The sequence below is a fragment of the Priapulus caudatus genome, unplaced genomic scaffold (assembly GCF_000485595.1).
Source record: "Priapulus caudatus unplaced genomic scaffold, Priapulus_caudatus-5.0.1 Scaffold1829, whole genome shotgun sequence".
Lineage (NCBI taxonomy): Eukaryota > Metazoa > Priapulida > Priapulimorpha > Priapulimorphida > Priapulidae > Priapulus > Priapulus caudatus.
In genome coordinates, this window is record NW_014578890.1 from 15,860 (window position 1) to 35,859 (window position 20,000).

The 20,000-nt window shown below is 45.3% G+C and overlaps 1 protein-coding gene across 1 annotated transcript in view; it reads right to left on the reverse strand.

Moving 5' to 3' along the window:
* Positions 1 to 37: 37 nt before the first annotated feature.
* LOC106817690 (paramyosin-like) overlaps positions 38 to 20,000 on the reverse strand; it is a 30,802-nt gene continuing 10,839 nt past the window's right edge. Inside the window, exons 3-17 of the mRNA XM_014822375.1 lie at positions 18,143 to 18,229; positions 13,533 to 13,699; positions 12,892 to 12,970; positions 12,372 to 12,617; positions 11,835 to 12,031; positions 11,322 to 11,454; positions 10,273 to 10,489; positions 9,782 to 10,021; positions 7,963 to 8,159; positions 6,453 to 6,581; positions 5,831 to 5,968; positions 5,341 to 5,409; positions 5,258 to 5,308; positions 2,423 to 2,710; positions 38 to 1,860 (exon numbers count right to left, since the gene is read on the reverse strand). Of these exons, the coding sequence (XP_014677861.1) occupies positions 1,651 to 1,860; positions 2,423 to 2,710; positions 5,258 to 5,308; positions 5,341 to 5,409; positions 5,831 to 5,968; positions 6,453 to 6,581; positions 7,963 to 8,159; positions 9,782 to 10,021; positions 10,273 to 10,489; positions 11,322 to 11,454; positions 11,835 to 12,031; positions 12,372 to 12,617; positions 12,892 to 12,970; positions 13,533 to 13,699; positions 18,143 to 18,229 (2,448 nt within the window). The 3' untranslated portion in view covers positions 38 to 1,650. The remainder of the gene's footprint in view (positions 1,861 to 2,422; positions 2,711 to 5,257; positions 5,309 to 5,340; positions 5,410 to 5,830; positions 5,969 to 6,452; positions 6,582 to 7,962; positions 8,160 to 9,781; positions 10,022 to 10,272; positions 10,490 to 11,321; positions 11,455 to 11,834; positions 12,032 to 12,371; positions 12,618 to 12,891; positions 12,971 to 13,532; positions 13,700 to 18,142; positions 18,230 to 20,000) is intronic.

Consider the following 20,000-nt stretch of genomic DNA (forward strand, 5'->3'; position numbering starts at 1 on the left):
TGCGTGTTTAGAAAAGCATCCGACCAGACCCCGTGCGTTCGGTACAACGTTTCGTGTATTTTCGTTCATCAACATTGAAAACACGATTATTTAAATCTTATCAAAACAGTAAAAGTTCTTTTTTTCAGATTTTTATAAGTGGCCACTTTAATTCTATTATAAAATCAACAAAAAAGCCAACGCATCACAAACGATTCACACCGCATCTCTCCCCCTTAGCTCGCATACGGTCCATATACGATACACACAAGTGCATCGACAGGCCCTTAAATCTCACTCCGCAATATACGCTGCGCCAACGGTTGTGGTGTATCGAAAAATACGGAAGCGAACATACGAGTGTGAAATGCCAGGTTGCAACTGGTCCTATCTTGGAAGTTGAATGTTTCGCATCGTGAAGGGGGTGAAACGAGTGTAAATCGCATGTGGGGCGCTACTAACGAGGTTACGAGCTACCAATCGTGTGTGCACACACAATGCAAATGTTTCTAGTTAGTCAATTAAAATCATCGATAAACAACAACAAAAAGCTACGAAATCAAATAAATACAACGACAGTAGTGATTCGTCAGTCAGACCAAAAGTCGAGATGTTTATAAAACAGAAACATTTTGCTATCATCAATATTGTTATTATTATTAATATAATCATCGTCATCGTTGCCGTCATTGATGCTGTTGCCGTTGGTGTTGTTACTGTAATTAATATGAATATTATAATTATAATTATGACTAGTATTAGATGTTTAGCACCGAGCTACACGAAGCGAAAGGCTGTAGAACTATCGGATTTCGTGGCAGACGATAAAAATCACCACCACGTGACCCGACGGTCGCACAAAAACAATGTATACATATACTGCTGTGACATTTACACGCAAGTATTCTGGAAATCTTAAAGCACATCGACTCTATAAAATACAACGTGGAGATTACTACTGCTGCTGCTGCTGATATTGATGGTGATTGTTGGGTGTGTGTGTGTGGGGGGGGTGCTACTTAGAAGCCAGTCGTGTCAGGTGTGAGGAGAGACAATGCTGGGAGGCGTGACGTCATCTCTCGACTCAAAAAACAAACTAACAACAACATGCCACTGTCTACGCCTGTTTTAAGATGATTTAAAGAGTTCTATTTTGTATATATTATATTGTACGCCATAAGGATTCGAACGAAACGTAAAGATTCGCGTAAAGGTTGCTATTTTCGATATTATTTCGGTAAACACGGGTTTGGAAGAACAGCGGAATTTTTGTGTGTGAACACTCTGGCGTTCTTCTCTCACTTAAATCTCTTTGCGGATCTGGGCCCCATGTTTATCCTGACTGCAGCCATGCAGAGAGAGAGAGAGTCTCTTTTAGGCTCCTCTCTCTCTTTCTTTCCTGCTCTCTATATCCTACTCTCTTACTCATATAATATACGCCTATCTTCCGCCATGGCTCACAGTCAGAAAAACGCCGAGCGTTGGCAGTACGTTACTCCTCCGCTAGATGGCGGCGTCGTCGTACATCCGGGCACCCATCCGTCCGCGCGCGCGCACGCGCACTTCAAATCGACGCCGCGGGGATGCCGGACGCCGCCGCCGCCGCCACCTGGCGGTGGAACGAGATTTTACACGGAAGTACGAGGAAAGCTATAGACGGGCGCCGACGTCTCAATATTCGCGCGCGCGGCGGGTGGTGTGCTGCGAGCTGCGCTGGTCTACGACGACGAGACTGGGCCTGCGACCGCTGGTGATGATGGTATGGTGCTTGCTCCTCATCATTGAAACCTGGCTCTCCGCTGAATCAGCCCGGGATTCGGCTTCCTCGACCTGGCGCTGGTAGTAGCGGGCCTTGTTCATAGACTGAGTGATCATTTGCTCCTGTAATGTGTAAGAGAATGGGACATTAATGGGGTACGTATGTAAGAGTGAGAGGTAGAGTGGGGGGGGGATTCGACCTCCTCGAGCTGGCGCTGGTAGTAGCTAGTAGTCAACTTGACAACACTCCTACAACTACCAGCCATCACCTTAACAACCAACAACAACAACTAGCCGCCAGCTTGACAACCCACTACAACTACCAGCCATCACCTTGACAACCCACTACAACTACCAGCCATCACCTTGACAACCCACTACAACTACCAGCCATTACCTTGACAACCCACTACAACTACCAGCCATCACCTTGACAACACCACTACAACTACCAGCCATCACGTTATCAACCAACTACAACTACCAGCCATCACCTTGACAACCCACTACAACTACCAGCCATCATCTTGACAACCCACTACAACTACCAGCCATCACCTTGACAACCCACTACAACAACTACCCATCACGTTATTAACACAATACAAAAACTACATCTCACGACTATAATTACACAACAGCAACTATCCGCCATCTCCTCCTCCGTTTTAGTTCGGCTACTCACCGCCTCGTCGATCTGGCGCTTCAGCGTGGTGATCTTCACCGTGACCTTCTCCACCGTCTCCTGCAGCACGACGACCTTGGTGCTGTACTCCTCGACCTCGATGCTCAGCTCCTTGATGCGCTTGTCTCTGTTCTTGACGAGCCTGTCCGTCGCCATGTGGCGCTTGCGTTCCTCGTCGAGATCGGCCTCGGCGTCGCGGACGCGGTCCTCGAGTTTCTTCAACTGCCTCTTGGCGACGACCATTGCGTTGGCTTCGACTTCCTGCAGGCGGGCGGCCATGGCTCCGAGCTAGAGAGAGAGAGAAAGGGGGAGGGGAGTTATTATACTATAACTTACATTATATATACAGTGGGAGACAGAAAGAGAGAGAGGAGAGAGAGAGAGAAAAAAGTGTGGGAGACAGGAGAGGGGGCGAACAGAAGAGAGAGGGAGACTAGAGGGGGGTAGGAAGATTGAGAGGGCGAGGAGTGAGACGGAGAGAGAGAAGGTGTGAGAAAGAGATGAAGCGAAAGAGAGCGTGTCGCGGGTGAGACGAGAGAGAGAGAAGAAAAGAGGAGAGAAGAGAAAAAGGGGAAAAAAGAGGGTGAGAGAGAGCAGAGGGTGGGAGATAGATAAGGGGGAAGAAATAGAATTAGAATTAGAGCGGATCTAAGTCTTCGCACGTATCCAAGAAGCTAACTAAGACGCTAAACTTATGAGAGAACATCCGCAAGTGTGCGAAATTTTGTGAATTGCTGCAGATTTTGCGCGACGGTTTTTCACGCAGCCCAAAGTTACTTCTAAAACACACTAACACGCTGCGATTTTCACACGCGTTTTCTCTGCAGCTCGTTCTAAAAATATAGTTATTTACAAATGAAAATTATGGAGGATGTTTTTTTCGCAGACGTTACTAAAATGAGAAAGGCATCTTGTTTGACTCTAACAAGATGTAATTTCGTAACATTTCGTTAATATGGTATTATAATGGAGGTTCAGAATTAGCGTGGGAACGCCAGACAGCTCTAACCGATCTCGCCGTTGCCACGCGAGTAAACGACTCCAGCCAATCTAACCGATCGCGACACTCTCTCGAGATGGACAGAAGACCATGGCAGACTACTATCGCGCGCATTGTGCGCATGCTGCACATGCCGAACATATTGCAGACGAATAATCAAACGTTCGTTTCGGACAGACGCACGCGGCCAGACACAACGCATCAATAAATCACAATTTCTCCTCGATTGCATGGCTGATTTAGGTGGTGAAATCACTGCTCATTCGCTATGTGTATAGGAAATTAATGGCGAGGCGCGAGAGAGCGCGATATTTCTATCGTATACATGCTCTATACAGCAGCAGCAGCAGCAGCAGCAGCAGCAGCAGCAGCAGCAGCAGCAGCAGCAGCAGGCCAGCACAGCAGCAGCAGCGCAGCACAGCAGCCGCCAGCAGCTCGCCGCAGCAGCAGCAGAGCAGCGGCGGCAGCAGCAGCGGCAGCAGCAGCAGCAGCAGCAGCAGCAGCAGCAGCAGCAGCAGCAGCAGAGCTATCGCAATTACAGAGCTAATACTGTGGCAATGATGTTCTACACGTAATCTGTGGGGATCATTGATTCTCCAAATCAACAGGAGTACCGCCTCCGTGCATTGTGATGTGTGGTATTGTGATAAAATAGAGAGAGGGGAGTGGGAGAAAGGGAAAAAGAGAGAGGGAGGAAGAGAGAGAGAGGGGTAGAGAGAGAGAGAGAGAGGAGAGAGAGAGAGAGAGAGAGAGAGAGAGAAAGAGAAAGAGGGAGAGAAAGAGAGAGATAGGTTAGAGAGAGAGAAAGGAGAGAGAGAGAAGAGAGAGAGAAGAGAGAGAGAGAGAGAGCGAGAAAGAGAGAAATAGAAGAGGAGAGCGCGAGCGAGAGAGAGGAGTAGAGAGAGAGAGAGCGAGAAAAGAGAGAGAGAGAAAGAAAGAGAGAGAGAGAGAGAGGGAGAGAGAGGGAGAGAGAGAGAGGGTAGAAAAGGAGAGAGCGTGAGAAGAGAAAGAAAAAGAGGAGAGCGCGAGCGAGAGAGAGAGGTAGAAAGAGAGAGGGAGAAGAAAGAGAAGAGAGGAGAGAGAGGGGAGAGAAGAGAGGAGAGAGAGAGAGGGTAGAGAGAGAGAGAAAGAAAACGAGAAGAGGGAGAGAAAGAGCAGAGAGAGGAGAGAGAGGAGACGAGAGAGGGAGAGAGAGGGGTAGAGAGAGAGAGAAAGGAGATAGATAGATAGAATAAGAGAGGAGGAGGAAGAGGAAAGAGAGGAGTAGGGTGAGAGAGGGCGAGAGGAGAGAGAGAGAAGGGGGGGAGAGAGGCGAGAGGAGAGAGGGGCGAGAGAGAGAGAGAGAGAGAGAGAGAATGGGAGAGAGAGGGGGTGGGAGAATAGAGAGAGAGAGGAGAAGGGGGGGGAGAAAGGGGGGGGGGAGAACTAGGAAGGAGAGGAAATACATGTCATGATCGCGTGATTCATGTTTCGCGTAATATCGCGGTATTAACTTGAGCTTTATAACACGTCAGACATTAATCCTACGTTATTGAATAAACAATCATCCTGTCTTATCCTTTCTCATTTATTCCATCCCTCGGTCATCTCTTACCTCCTCCCCACACGCTCTACTCTCGTTAATATTTCTTACCCTCGCCCTCTCACGTCCTTTCCACAAACTATTCGTCTTTTTGGTTCATTTTCTCATTCCTGCGCTCTTTATTTGCTTCTCATTTCTGCCCATATTCATGCCTGTCCTTTCTTTTTTCTCCGGTTTCACTCTCTCTCTCTCTTCTCACTCTCTTCTTCCCCCCTCTCTATATATATATCCACCGCTAGATGGCGCTGCTCACCTCAGCCACTCGAGCGTCCCTGCGTACGGCGTCCAGCTTCTGGTTTTCTGTCGTCTCGATTACAGCTCCTCAGATGCGCGCTGGGCGTCGGCAACGGCCTGCGCGACGATGTCGCTGGGCGGACTTAGCAGCATCGCGGGCGTCCGCGTCGCCTGCGGACGACATATAGATGGCGTTAGTGTCGAGGCTGTGTTATAGAGGGCGTTAGTGTAGTCGTATGTATATAGAGGGCGGTAGTTCGAGAATATTATGGTAAGTTTAATATATTGCAATTATTATTTTATTATAATTATTATATTGTGATATATATAATATATATTGTGTGTGTGTCGTGCGTGCGCTGTTCTGCATGCCGTCTGTGTGTGTGTGTGTGTGTGTGTGTGTGTGTGTGTGTGTGTGTGTGCGTGCGTGCGTGTGTGTGCGTGTGCGTGTGTGTGTGTGCGTGCGTGCGTGTGTGTGCGCGCGTGCGCGTGTGTGTGCGTGTGCGTGTGTGCGTGCGTGTGCGTGTGTGCGTGCGTGTGCGTGTGTGCGTGTGTGCGTGCGTGCGTGCGGGCGTGCGTGCGCGACTTTCACCTCGCTCTGGGCGATGGAGAGATCGTTCTCGAGCTTGGACTTGACGGCTAGCACTCCGTTGAACTGTGACGTCAGCTCCTCGACGCGCGAGTGCGAATCCTGCAGTTCAATCTCGAGGGTCTTCTTAGCACGGACAGCCTGAAAAATACGTCACGAGTCACGTCACGAGTCACGAATGACGTAATCAGAGACTAACATGAAATTCTCTGTTTCCACCTGGTATTCTATGTTGTTCTGAGCTGGTATGCGTACATAGATTATATGTATACACCTAGTATTCTATGCTCACACATGATATTTGATGTTCTCAGCTGGTATTCTATTGCTTTACCTGGTATTCTATATTTTTTCCTCGTATTCTATATTTTTACCTCGTATTCTATATTTTTACCTGGGATTCTATATTTTGACCTGGGATTCTATATTTTGACCTGGGATTCTGTGTTCACACCCAGTAATCTATATTCACACCTGGTATTCTATATTTCTCACCTGGTATTTTATGTTCTAACCTGGTATTCCATGTTTTTATCTACTCATTTATCATTTAACCTGGCATTCTAAGTTTTCACCTGCTATTCTACGTCCTGACCACGTCTCACCTGTCGTTATATTAACTTACATGTTCGAAGCTGGTCCTGACGTCATCAAGCTCAGTCTGCAGCGACTGTGCGCGCCTTGCGGTGACGTTCAGCTGGTCGATGGTAGCCTGCAGCTGGTGCTGGCTCTCATCGTACAAGCTCTGCAAGTCCTGCAACACAGACAACAACATGGCGTCAGTGGGACAGTAGAAACATGACGTCAGTGGAAAGTTTGAGTGGATTTAAATTTCAGAAATAGCTGGTGCTGGCTCTCATCGTACAGGCACTGCAAGTCTTGCAAAAACCCACAAACATCGGGGGAAGTTTGTGTAGAAATATGGCGTCAGTGAAAAATTCTTAATTGAAACATGGCTTAAGTAGAACATCTCAGTGGAATTTATGGCTCTGATAAAAATCTCAAAATAAAATTTCGCTTCGCTAGAAAGTCTCAATGTCTCTCCTTAGTAGAAAGTCCTACTGGAAACATTGCCTCTGTAGAAAGCCTCAATAGAAACATGGCTCTATTAAAGGTCTTAATAGAGTAAATGGCCGCAGTAAAAAGTTTTAATTGCAAAATAACCTCAGGAAAAAGTTCTATAATGGCAAGGTGACCCCAATAGAAGTGGCCATGCAAACATGGCTTAGGAGGTTTTTCCGCGGAGAATTTGCTAACGTCTACAGCAAAGTTCTCAGCTAAAACCTTGTAACGACTACTGCCATTGCGGAGGCATCGATTAACAAAACGAAAAAAACAAAATCGCTTTTACGTAATGCTCTTAGTGCGTGTGTGCAAAAACAAAATCGCGGAATAGCACGCAGCACGTTGTTTGTCTCGGTTGCAATCGACATTTACTGTCTTGTTTGTGCGAAATGTCTAATCGATTCATTCTCATTAGCAAAGTTCTCAGCTAATTCTCATGAGCAAATAGGCCTACATTAGCCATTATCAATTACATACGACAGGAGTTCTGAATGATGCTTGCTTGCTACACGCAGAAACGTGGATGGACGCCTGGACTACAAACTAAAATTTACGCTTGTCGCGAACAGAAACAAAAATGCGTTCTTGTTACAAAACAAAGATGGCCACCAGTTTAGTACAGAAGCAAAAAATAGACGCCTGCTGTCGCGGTAACAATAATGAAACTTATATATTTATATATATATATATATATTAGTTTTTTATTATTTAGTTAGTTAGACCATCTACACATTTCCATTCTCGCTGCAAACGTTAAAGTTTTTTCTCATGCGATCCGCATAGTTGATAAACTTCTATTCGATCAACTTCTTTGTCTTCAATAATAGTCTATTGGACTTTGAAAACTAATCCTTATGAGGGTAACCCCAGCTCTACCGATGCGTACATTTATCAAACTCTATTCTTTACTGCATTAAACCATACACTGACTTGCAAGTTGTATCAGGGGTGAATATAATGAGAAATTGTGGCATTATCCCATTTCAGTTAGTCATCGTTGTAATTATGTGAAGGTTAAACAATGAAGAAATAAAAAAATACGCATGTTTAGAACGACCTTAAACACTAACCTTGAGCTGGGCGGCGAACGCCTTGGCCTTTCTCTCGGCTTCTGCGCGTGCGCCGTTGGCACTTTCGAGCGCCATCTCCAGCTCTGAGATCTCCATCTGGTACTTCTTCTTGAGGCGAGCCACCTCGCTCTTCAGCTTGGCTTCGGCCTCGTTGAGGCGCACGATCAGGTTCTGGATCTCCATCTCGGCCTGCTTGCTGCGGGGATAGAGGATAAACGATAACTCATTAAATAAGTTCATTCGGTTGGTAGACTAATAGCTCTAACCGTGTTAATTGTTACTCAACCGTAAAGATTGGAAACGTACAAGCTGTACGTTTTTAATCTTTACGGTTGAGTAACAATTAACACAGTAAGACGAAGGATGCTGTGAATTTGTTAATTTGTTCAATTTGTTAATTTGTTTATGCGTTTGTTTGTTTATTTATTTATTCCTTTATTTATTTGTTATTCATGCGCATGATCAAGTTCCAAATCCTAAATTTCAGTCTTGCAGCGGAAAGAGATAATATAGATGGAGGGCGCAAACAGACATGTTTTTTAAAATTATAATTCTACTATTACTTTGCTTTCGATATAAAAATTATAGCTCGTTGCAAATAGAAATAACAAAACGCGTATGCTTGATGCTTGGGGACATTCAGAAATTCGGACAGAACTCAAAGGCATATAAAGCGTGCTAAGGCGGACGTAGAAGACTTAACGGAGCTTATGTCGGGGGGATGTCGGGTATATGTACGTGGAGTGGAGTTGTGTGTGTATAGTTGTAAAGGGGAGCTTAATATGTCGGGCTTTCGAGCCGACTCAACTGGAAGCAACTGGCTGTAATTCACTGCGACCCTAACCCTCCAGCACTCTCTCTCCACTTCGACACAAGACTCTCGCGTATCTTCTTAGATTTTCTTCACACAACTTTGATCATGTTCTTTAACCGCGAAAAATGCTCATGCGGGTTTTCATTTACGAAACGCAAACGTTGACGTCACGGTGTAGGTTGGATGAGCGTTGGCTGAGTCGTGGGAGAGAAAGCGATATTTGAGTGAACGTAAGCTTACGTGCGTTGTGTTGGTGACTTTGTCGCAGCATGCATGAACCGGGTTTTCCTCTCGATGAAAATTAGATTTTCGTGTTAGAGAGGATTGGAATTTTATATTCGATATTCGCTATTCGCCGAGTTTCCGCTCCTAACAAGAACGATAGAGAAATAGGAGAGGGAGAAAGGTTCACTCTCTCTTTCTGGTTGTATGTGGGAGAAAGTTAGAGAAAGACATAACAACGAGGGAGAGAGAATGAGACGGACAGAGGAAGCAGAGAATAAGAAGAAGAGGAGAAGAAGTTAAAGGAGAAGGAGGGAGAAGAGAGATATGAGTGGAAGAAAGAGAGAGAGAGAGGGGGGAGAGAGCGCGAGGAAGAGAGAATGTAGACAGAGAATAAGAGAGAGAGAGGGAGGGAAAGCGAGAGAGTATCTAGAAGCTTCTCTTACCGCACGACCTTCAGTTCTTCGCTTCAGTTCTTTGGTGATGGCAGCGATACTCTTTTCGTTTAGAGAGAAAAGAGGTAGAGAGGAGGAGGAGGAGGAGGCGGAGGAGGGAGGACTTCGGTCGGGCGCGTGGAGCAGGCGGAGAATGGAGGGTGCGTGACGAGCAGTACGAGAAGAGTTGGTGGTGGAGTGGGAGCGAGGAACGCAGGCAGGAAGGGAGGAGGAGGGTAAAGGTGAGGAGGAGGTGGGGGAGGAGGAGAAGGAGGAGGAGGAGAAGGAGGCAGGAGGAGGAGGAGGGAGGAGGAGGAGGAGGTAGATGTACGACCTAGCTTCTCCTTACGGACGACCTCGAGCTCTTCGGTGAGGATAGCGATCCTCTTCTCGTAGTCGGACCTCATGGTCGTCATCTCGATCGTCAGATTCTTCACCTTAACTTCCTCCTGCTTGCGGAGGCTCTCCTCCTCCCGCAGGGCGGCGCTCAGCTCGCTGTTCTCTTGTTCGAGGCGACTGATGTGCATCTCGAGGTCCTGGACGTGCTTGTTGGCAGCGCTCAGCTTCTCCCTGGCGTCGTGAAGCTCACCTGCGACAGGGAAAGAGAAAGTGGTAATTGCAGGTGAGATAGAGAGGTGATTACAAGTAAAGAAGAAGAAGAAGGAGGAGGAAGAGAAGAAGAAGAAGAAGAAGAAGAAGAAAGCAGACAAGAAATAGAAGAAGCAGAAGAAGAATAAAAAGAAGAAGAATATGATGATAAAGAAGACGAAAAAGAAGAAGAAGAAGAAGAAGAAGAAGCAGACAAAACAGAGACAGCAAGACAGGCAGCTTGACACTCACTCTGGAGTTTCTTGTTGTCGTTCTTGAGGGCGTTGTTGGCATCCTCCAGCTTTGTCACCTGCTCCTTGTAGCGAAGGGCGTCCTGCTGCCATCTCTGCATCTCCCTCCTCGCGTTCTCCGCCTCTGCTGCAAGCTCTTCGTTCTTGCGCATCAAGTCTCCAACCTGAATCTCGAGCGAGTCGCACTTGCTCTCCAGGATGACGATCGTGCTGTTGGCCTGAAGGTCGCAGGGAGACCAGCAGAGAGTAAGTCTCGAGATTGCCGAGAGATGGCGTGCGCGATCGGGAGATGTGGGGAGGAATCCGGTAGGGGGCGTTGATTTATTAGATGTTAATTTATTTAGATAATTAGGTAATTACATCGATATGAGAAGACGTCGGATTCCGATTCATTAGATAAGTAAGGAGAAAATTCGTTGATTGTGCGATTTATCGAGTGATTTTCGTAAGCGAGATTAAAATTAATTAATTAGGCAAATGACAAAATCAATAAATAATTTCTATGGGATAGTTTCGTACGTAATCTAAAATTTAGTGATATATATATAATATAATAAATATTTGGTGATTTAAAAAACAATTGAGAAGAGATTTATTCGCACTTGCATTGCTGCTAAATTAATTCGTCGGTAATTCATACCGTTATTGGACTTTATTTCAGTTTATTTTTCGTTGCTTTTTAGACTGTCGACCACTCTCTTCATTTCTTCACGGCGTAGACTTCCACGCGCGTCGATGCGTACTAGCGTAAATATAATAGGCTTGAGAACGTGGGTGAGGGTCTTGCCCAGTCCAAATCGGTGTGTGTGTGCGTGTGTGTGTGTGTGTGTGTGTGTGTGTGTGTGTGTGTGTGTGTGTGTGTGTGTGGTGTGTGTGTGTGTGTGTGTGTGTGTGTGTATGTGTGTGTGTGTGTGTGTGTGTGTGTGCCTCTGCGTGTGTAGGTGTGCGTGCTTGTTTGTGTAGTTGTTTGTGTATGTGTGCGTGCGTGCGTGCGTGTACGTGCGTGTACGTGTGCGTGCGTGCGTGTACACGCGTACGTGTATCTCTCACCTGGTCCAACTCGGTGATGGTGATCTGCAGTTCGCTCTGCACGCGGTTCTTAACCTTCTCGACGCTGGACAGCTTGGCCTGCATGACTTCGATCTGGTGCTCAAAGTCAGCCTGCAGAGCCTGCATCTTACGCCTGTACAGGGAGAAAACAAGAGAGCATTTAAGTACCGACATAGCCTCGATCTGATGCTCAAAGTCAGCCTGCGGGGCCTTCATCTTACGCCTGTAGGGGAAGAAACAATAGCGCATTCAAGTACGGATATGGCTTTTAGGTGAGAAGATATTAATTATCTATCTCCTTTCACTCGCGATCTCTTCCTTTCTCTTTCTCTCTCTCTCTCTCTCTCTCTCTCCTTCTCTCTCTCTCTCCATCTCTCTGTCTCTTTCTCTATCTCTGTCAACATCTCTCTCTTTCTCTTTTTCTTCCCCTCTCTTCCTCTACCCTTCTCCCCCACTCCCCTCTCCCTCTCCCCTTCCCCCTCTCCTCGCTCCTTCCCTCCCACATACACGTACCTGTACTCCTCTACCTCGTCAGAGCGGGCCGTCACCTCAGACTCGTAGCGGGACTTCCATGAGTGCACTTCCTCGGTGAGCTTCGTGATCCTGCGTTCGATCTCGACGCGCGTCTGCACTTCCTCTTCCATCTGGATGCGAACCGAGTCGAGCTCGATCTCCACGATATGCAGCTGCTCTACGGCAGTACGCTTAGCCTGTCGGAAGCATAGATGAAGAGATGAAGATATGTAGATGTAGCAGTAGAGATGCACAGGTGTGGACAAGCACGATAAATGAATATTTGACCTGTAGCCCATTTCCTTTTCCTTCTCACCCCACCTACCTTCGACTTCATTACCCCCCACCAAACCATACCCGGTAGTAAATTCCCTTACACTCGCCGCCCTCCCTCACCTAACCTAACCTTCGGCCCCAGCTTACCATAACCCGCTGTGACACTTACCCTGTCCCTTATCACCCACATCTACCCTCGTTGACCCATACCCTGTTCATCCTCACCCCTTCACCCCGGCTACCCTGACCGGCGGCGCCTACCTTTGACTCGTCGGACAGGTTGCGGGTGGCCTCATCCAGTTGCCTCTGCAGGTCGTTGCGGGCCTGGTTCAACATGTCGTGGGAGCGCTGCATCTCGCGCACCTTGTCCTGAGCCTCGGTCAGCTCCATCTGTTGACGGCTTCGCGCAGTATTCGACTCGGTGAGCTGCCTGTTCATGTCGTCCATGCGCGACTGGAAGCTGTCTACATCGCTAGCTAGCTTCTCGTAGGCCTTGTCTTGAGCCAGCTACGCGAACAACAAATAAAAATATTATTATAAAGGATAGTAATGATGATATTAGTAATAATGATAATAGTAATAATCAAATTATAAGATCAAAAATTAAAATAGTCATCATCATCATCATGACCATCATCATATCGTTAATAATTTCAGTATTAATTATGATGTTGATGATGATGATGATGACGACGACATCATAAAAAGAAATTGAATTCGATGTTGTTTTTGCCATCGATTGTTATTTGCTGGACGACCAATTATAGTTCGATATACGTACCCTGTCCTTTTCCAAGATCTCGATGGTACCTTGGGACTCGAACAGTTCCTGGTTGCTCTTTGCCTTCTCGCGTTCGAGCCTGCGTGCCAGCAAGGTGCAAGGTTAGTAAGTAAGTAAAAACATTATTTAACGACAGTAAAACATGTTAGGCACAGACACAACAAAATGGCGCGGACCTATCTTCCACATGGCCGTCTCACAGCAATAGAACAGTTAAATATTAAATAAATACACAAAAAGAGTTGAAGTAAGCCTACTTAGACTAAAATTGTACGGGGTAAGTAGAGCACAATGGGCGCTATTGAAGGTTAAAGTACAGACGAGTTAACGTCTCCTTCTTCATTCTTTGACTGTCTCTAGGTCTACTTCCTGCTCTACCCTTAAAGTTCGTTATTGCCTCAGCAGCGCTAGCCGTCGGTACATTCTTCTGCTTCCACAACTGTTTTAAGGGGAGGTATATTTCTACGAGGGGCCACAATACCATGCACTCACTTGTTCTTCTGCTTCTGCAGCTGTTTTAAGGGGGAGACAGATTTCTACGGGGGGTCACAATACCAATCACTCACTTGTTCTTCTGCTTCTACAACTGTTTTAAGGGGAGGTATATTTCTACGGGAGGGGCCACAGTACCATGCACTCACTTGTTCTTCTGCTTCTGCATCTGCTCCATCTGCTCGTTCATCTCCACCATCATGTCCTGGTGCTTCTTACGCAGGCTGGAGGAAGATTCCTCGTTCTCCACGTGGATATCCTCCAGCAGCTTGCGAAGTTTTCCCAGCTCTCCATCTCTCTTCCTGTTCATCTCGACCTGCGTGGCGTGGCGCGGAGGAAGGAGCGGATGACGACTTCCGTCACGCCATTCCGGCGTGACTTCCGTCACAGCTTCCGGTGTGACTTCCGCCACGACTTCCGGAATGACTTCCGTCGTGACGTCACGATTTTTTGTCATGACGTCACGACCTCCGTCGTGACAGCGAGACAACGCTCATCCGTGACTCGTGTGATTTATCTCGCGCTATAAGCGTGCCGAAATGAACTAGTTTGTTTTCCCCGCTTCAACCGCGAGAACAGTTACTGCTTTCAATAGATTAAGTTTTTTTTTTCTTTCGTATTTGTCTCAACGTGATCGCTGCTTCAAGCGTGGTGAAATCTAGCCGAATTTCTCACGTTTCCATAACGCTTATACTTTACAGAATTATCACGGTTGAAGCGCGAAGAAACCCACCACAATACGAGCAATCACATGTGTGACATTGCTATGGTTTCAACGCTTCTAGCGTGAGATAAAACAGCAGACGAGTCGGGTGTCGGTCTGTAGCGGGCAGGGGAAAGCACGCACACGGGAGAGTGCACACAGATACACGACTCACACTGACACACGGTTCAGTGGGGGGGGGGGAGAAATGCAATCCGAACTAAACTAATTAATGTAATTAAAGAAAATAAAATCATCTATGGATCAAGTTACGTCTCTACGTAAAAGAAGGTCATTCAAGGTGGGGATGACAAACTAAAGTGGGATAATAGAACTTCTGACATTTGCAACTTCTGAGTAACAATTGAGCTAACATTATCATCATAAGCTTACTATAACATTAGATCAGCTATATTTGATACATTCAGTCCATCACTGCCACCTCGATTCAAACTAGCTTAACTTATCAAGCAAGTAACTAACCAATGTAATTAAGTAACTACTGTAACTAGCCAAGCACAGAACTCGAACACTGCAAGTGAAGATTGTACGATGTAGCACCGTATAAAACACACCCTGTCACCACTTCCTTATATGTAGCACGCGAGCGGAAACGATGCAATACTATATGCACGAAGAAGCATCGCAATGGCGTCTGTTGCCATGACGACAGGCACGCGCGGACAGTATAAAATGTCGTATTACGTCACACGTGTCGTATCATATCACGCTGTGGCATTAACACGACACGATGTGACATAACAAATCGTGCGACGTGAGTGGGATGGTTGGAACTACTCGCCTGATATGGAGACAGCTCTGACCAATCAAGATGCCATAAAACGATCTAAAAACAATGCTTAGCAACGAAGTGCTTGCAATGTTGCAATTTCGGCGCACGTGTTAAACACGTGTAAACTGGGTGATCCAGTAACGATATCCAAGATGGCTGTCTTGATCATCTTCTTGTCCACCTGTCGACTGTGTACGTAGGACTTCACGGCTAAGCATTGTTTCTAGAACGTCTTATCGCAGCAGCGATTAGCTAGCGCTGCCTGTCAATCATGCGAGGCGACTATGTCAATTCGACACAGCTTTCTGCGTTCCCGCAAAATATCTATAATCCCGAATATCTAGCTTCGCTGGAGCATTGACAAAGCCCCCAACACACGTCACAAACACACGCACGCTCTAACGCTAATTGCCATCATCCAGGCTCGTACAGCCCTCCACAGACACACGATAGCAGCGTAGCAAGATTCACGATAGCAACCGAGTGCACAAGATCCGCACAGCACTCTCTCAACATAAATATATATATATATATATATATATATATATATATATATACATCATATCGCTATCATAGATAGATTTATGGGTAGACAGATCTATCTATGATATATATATATATATATATATATATATATATACATCATAGATAGATCTATAGAACATAGATCTATGGATAGAGAGATCTATTCATCCGCCTGCCACATATAGCAGCAGAAGTTTCGACTCTGAATAGAGATGATGATAGAACATGTACACGCAGTCAAACCTGTACACAGCGGTCATTTACAGTGAGGTCACAGGGAATCACCAAAAGTGGCCATTATAGAAATATATCCATTCTACGGGGGGATATGACATCTCTGTAAAAACTGCCACTCGAAGAAAAACTACAATGGGTGTACTTTAATGACCGTTCTATAAGGGGCGGACAATTGTTCTGTCAATTCTCTGTAGAGGTCTCTGTACAATTACTACCCATTGGAAACCACAAAAGTGTCTTTCACCGACGAGTGGCCGTTATACAAAAGTGACCGTTCTACAAGGGTGACCGCTAACATAGGTTTGACTGTAGACATGTTGTTGTAGACATGAGCATCTGTAGGGAGAATGACGAACGCACGAACAAACGAGTGACGGATCAATGCGATATTGCACCTGAAACTACTTCCCATCGAGTTTGGACAATTTTCGTTGAGTAAATTTTCGAATTCCGGCATGAGTCCAATCGCTATCAGAAACTTCATACATAGTTACGACTGTCACAAATCTAAATGTCACAGCAAATGTCGCACGACAAATTTACTTTTATATGAAAAAAAAGTGTACGACATAAAGTTCTGACATTTTAGACTGATGACAGTCTTAAATATTTATGACACTTCTATTAACGGGTCCTCCCTTCCCGTGTGTATATAAGGGACAGATTTACCCCCGCACCGTTGCCTTTCTGTTAACATGTCAGTAGTTAGGTAGACAGATCTGTGTGTGCCTTACGGCTAGCTCAGTTAATGATTTACTGTCGGTTACGATTGTACGTATATATTATGTATAAGTTATATATTATAGCATATATATTATAGGTGAAGCAGTAAAGATAGTATGGCGGATAAGTTGTGGAACAAATGACTGCTTGTTAGCGCTTAGTATAACATGGCGCGTAGTATATAGCTTTCGACTGCACACCGCTACACTGAATATTCGATCTTTTATTATAGTTTACTTGATATTAAAAACAAAATCGAAATGATTTCGTTATCTCTTGGTTCCTAACCTTACCCTGAGTTTAATCATAATCCTAATCATTACTCTAATCATAACACTTCCTTTACCCTAACCCTACTCTAACCCGGCCTAACCCTAAGCCTAAACTTAACACAACCCTTAAGCTTATCCCGAACTATAACCCTAACCCTGACTCTAACACTAACTCTAACCCTGATCCTAACCCAAACCCTAACCCTAACCCTAACCTTAACTCTAACCCTAACCCTACCACTAACCCTAACCCTAACCCTAACCTTAACTCTAACCCTAACCCAACCCTTACCCTAACCATAACCATAACTCTAACCACAACTCTAACCCTAACCCCAACCCTAAACATAACTCTAAGTAATAAACATGTAGCAGTTGGTGTCGAAAGTTATACTCTACCTTGACATGTCAATAAGTCATAAATTTTGCATGTGAACATTATTTACGTTACAGCCAAGTGACGATTATATAGATGACGTCATGGTCACATGTTTTAGTGCTCGGGTTAACGAATGACGTAATGTGAGACGATGCTGCCATCTCGCGGCAGAACATTATTTTATGCAAAACTATAGATGGCGCCCAACGCGTGCTGTTGGTGATAGCGAAAGCAAGTTACCGTGTATCCAGTAGCGATATAGTAGCCATATATGAAGCAGTTCTGATTGCAGTGCTAACATTAACGCTCTATGCCGTCATAGAAATGCAAAGCTTTCATCTCTAACTTTTCTCGCTCATGCAATTTTTTTTTTAAGTTAGCAAAACCATAGATCTAATCACAGATATCGTCGTGAGTAAATAACAATAGTAAAATAATAATTATTATTATCATATACTCTTGTTATCACGTAAACACATTATATATATATATATATAAATGTATATATATATATATAGTGTGTCATAGGATATCTATATGGATATAACAATTATTGATCATGCATCGTGGGGCGCAGTTAGTAATGTCGTGTTGCATGCTAGGTAATGGCAAGGGTTTGGTAGCAAGTCTGTCTATATATTCACATATACGGGGTGAAATCTCAACCACGAAATTGTACGTCCAAAAAAATAAAAACTCAATCAACCACACGCCAAACGCGTTCCCGGAAGTCAGCGGAACCGCCATTTTTCTCAGGATTCTACTTCCGTCTCGATCCAGCTCTGGAGCTGCCGCTCGCGCGCCGTGCATCACGGGATCGCTGCCGCCAGCGCGTCGTCAGTGACGCATCTCGACGGTGGCGTCACCGCGCGGCGGCAGCAGCAGCAGCAGCAGCCAGAGCCGGTTTGTGTGAGTTCGTGCGTCCGTCACGCCCCCTACCTGCGACTCGTGCGTATCCTCTATCGATATGAGATCGTGCTGTGCGTTGTTGTACAGCATCAGAAGCTCGCTTCGCTGCACATCAATCTACATAACAAACAATAGAACTACTCAGAAGCACTCAAACATGGCACCGAACGGTCGGCATGGCAGTTGCCATGCCGACCGTCGAGCGACGGTGGCGTCACCTGGGCGAAGTTGCTGGTGTCAGATTCGTCGAGGCGGTCGTTCATCTCTACCAGCTGCATGCTGAGGTCGGAACGCTGGCGGTCGATCTGTGACGTCACAACACAACAACAACATGGCCGACGTCATACACATGATGTGATATTGTTTACGCACACACGGACGCAGGCGCGCGCTCGCGCACACACACACGCACACGCGCGCGCACACACACACACACACACACACTCACACTCACACACCGCATGGATATAAACATGTATAACAGACAAAGTCACAAAATAAGATTTGATGGCACACAAGCTTTTTGTCTCACCACCTACGTTTGAAGTCTCTCTCTCTATCTCTCTTTCTCCTCTCACTCTCTCTCTCTCTCTCTTCTTTCTTCTATCTCTATCTATATATATATATATCTATATCTATCTATCTATCATATCTATCTATCTATCTATCAATATCTATCTATCTATCTATCTATCTATCTATCTATCTATCTATCTATCCTAACTATCCTATCGGCTATCTGTCTATCTATCTAACCTAACTATCCTATCGGCTATCTGTCTATCTATCTATCTATCTATCTATCTATCTATCTATCTATCTATCTATCTATGCTATCTATCTGATCTATCTATCTGGTCCTATCTATCTATCTATCTATCTTTCTATCTATCTACAATCTATATCAGTGATCTATCTATCTTATTCTTTTTATCTATACTAATCTATTATCTATCTATCTATTTGGCTCTCTCTCTCTCAATCTTAATCTCTTTTCTCTTTACTCTATCTCTCTATCTGAGCTGTCTGCTCTCTCTCCTCTTTTCTCCCCCTCTCTCCGCCTCTCCGGCCCTCTCCCCTCTCCCCCTCTCCTCCTCTTTTCTCTATCAACTGACGCCGGCTGTATGGGAACACATGTGTTTTTTCCACAAATGTTTATCTGGCTTAGGTCCGACCGCCATTCGCTGGAATGTTCACACATTACCACGCCTAAGCTACCGATTGACATTTCTATATACACCGTTCTACTGCTAATGTACTCTCGAATCTTGCCCTGCCGTTCCAGCCCTCCCTTTTATCGTATATCAGTGTGAAATCGCTGCAAGAAATGTGCAAATTTTCTATCATCATCATCATCATCATCATCTATTAAAATGCAAGTCGGAATAAACGAGGTAAATTTGTCAACATGTTGCACGTGATGCACGTTTTTTCGCGGATTTCTGCAAAATGTTTCGGAGTCTCTAGAATTCTATTACTTCCGGAGCAGCGTAAGCGACCGCGATATCTAGCAAGTTTCAGCTTTTTCATTTTAGCTCGTAATATTCCCGGAGATATCGTGTTTGTTTTTTTTAATCGCAAATTTTGCGTTTAACGAGAACTAGAATAAGATTTTCCTGAAGGTTTTCTTTCATCGATCGTAGGTGCAGACAACGCTAGCATCACAACGATAGCATCACAACGCTAGCATCACAACGTTATCACGACGTGTTATCCTGTAAATTGACATATCACACGCAAATTGCATCACATCTTTTTCTTCCCACTTCGCAGACAATTTAAGTTCTGCAAACTGCCATCGCAAACGACAAGCAAATCGCATTTCATCTCATTATCGATAATATCGATTTCTATCTCTCCCTCTCACAGCAAAACCGCATCATTAACGTAAAATCACATCAAACACAAATCGTATTTTTATCCTGTATGTGCTGCATCACCCGAAAGGTCTCAGACAAATGACGCTTGCTATTACAAGTGGCAGTTGCTCTCTCTCTCTCGAGGTTAGTATCCAAAAATATTCCGACTTACTGCTGCCACGATTCTATAAGAGAGGCACGGCATGTTCTGAGTGAA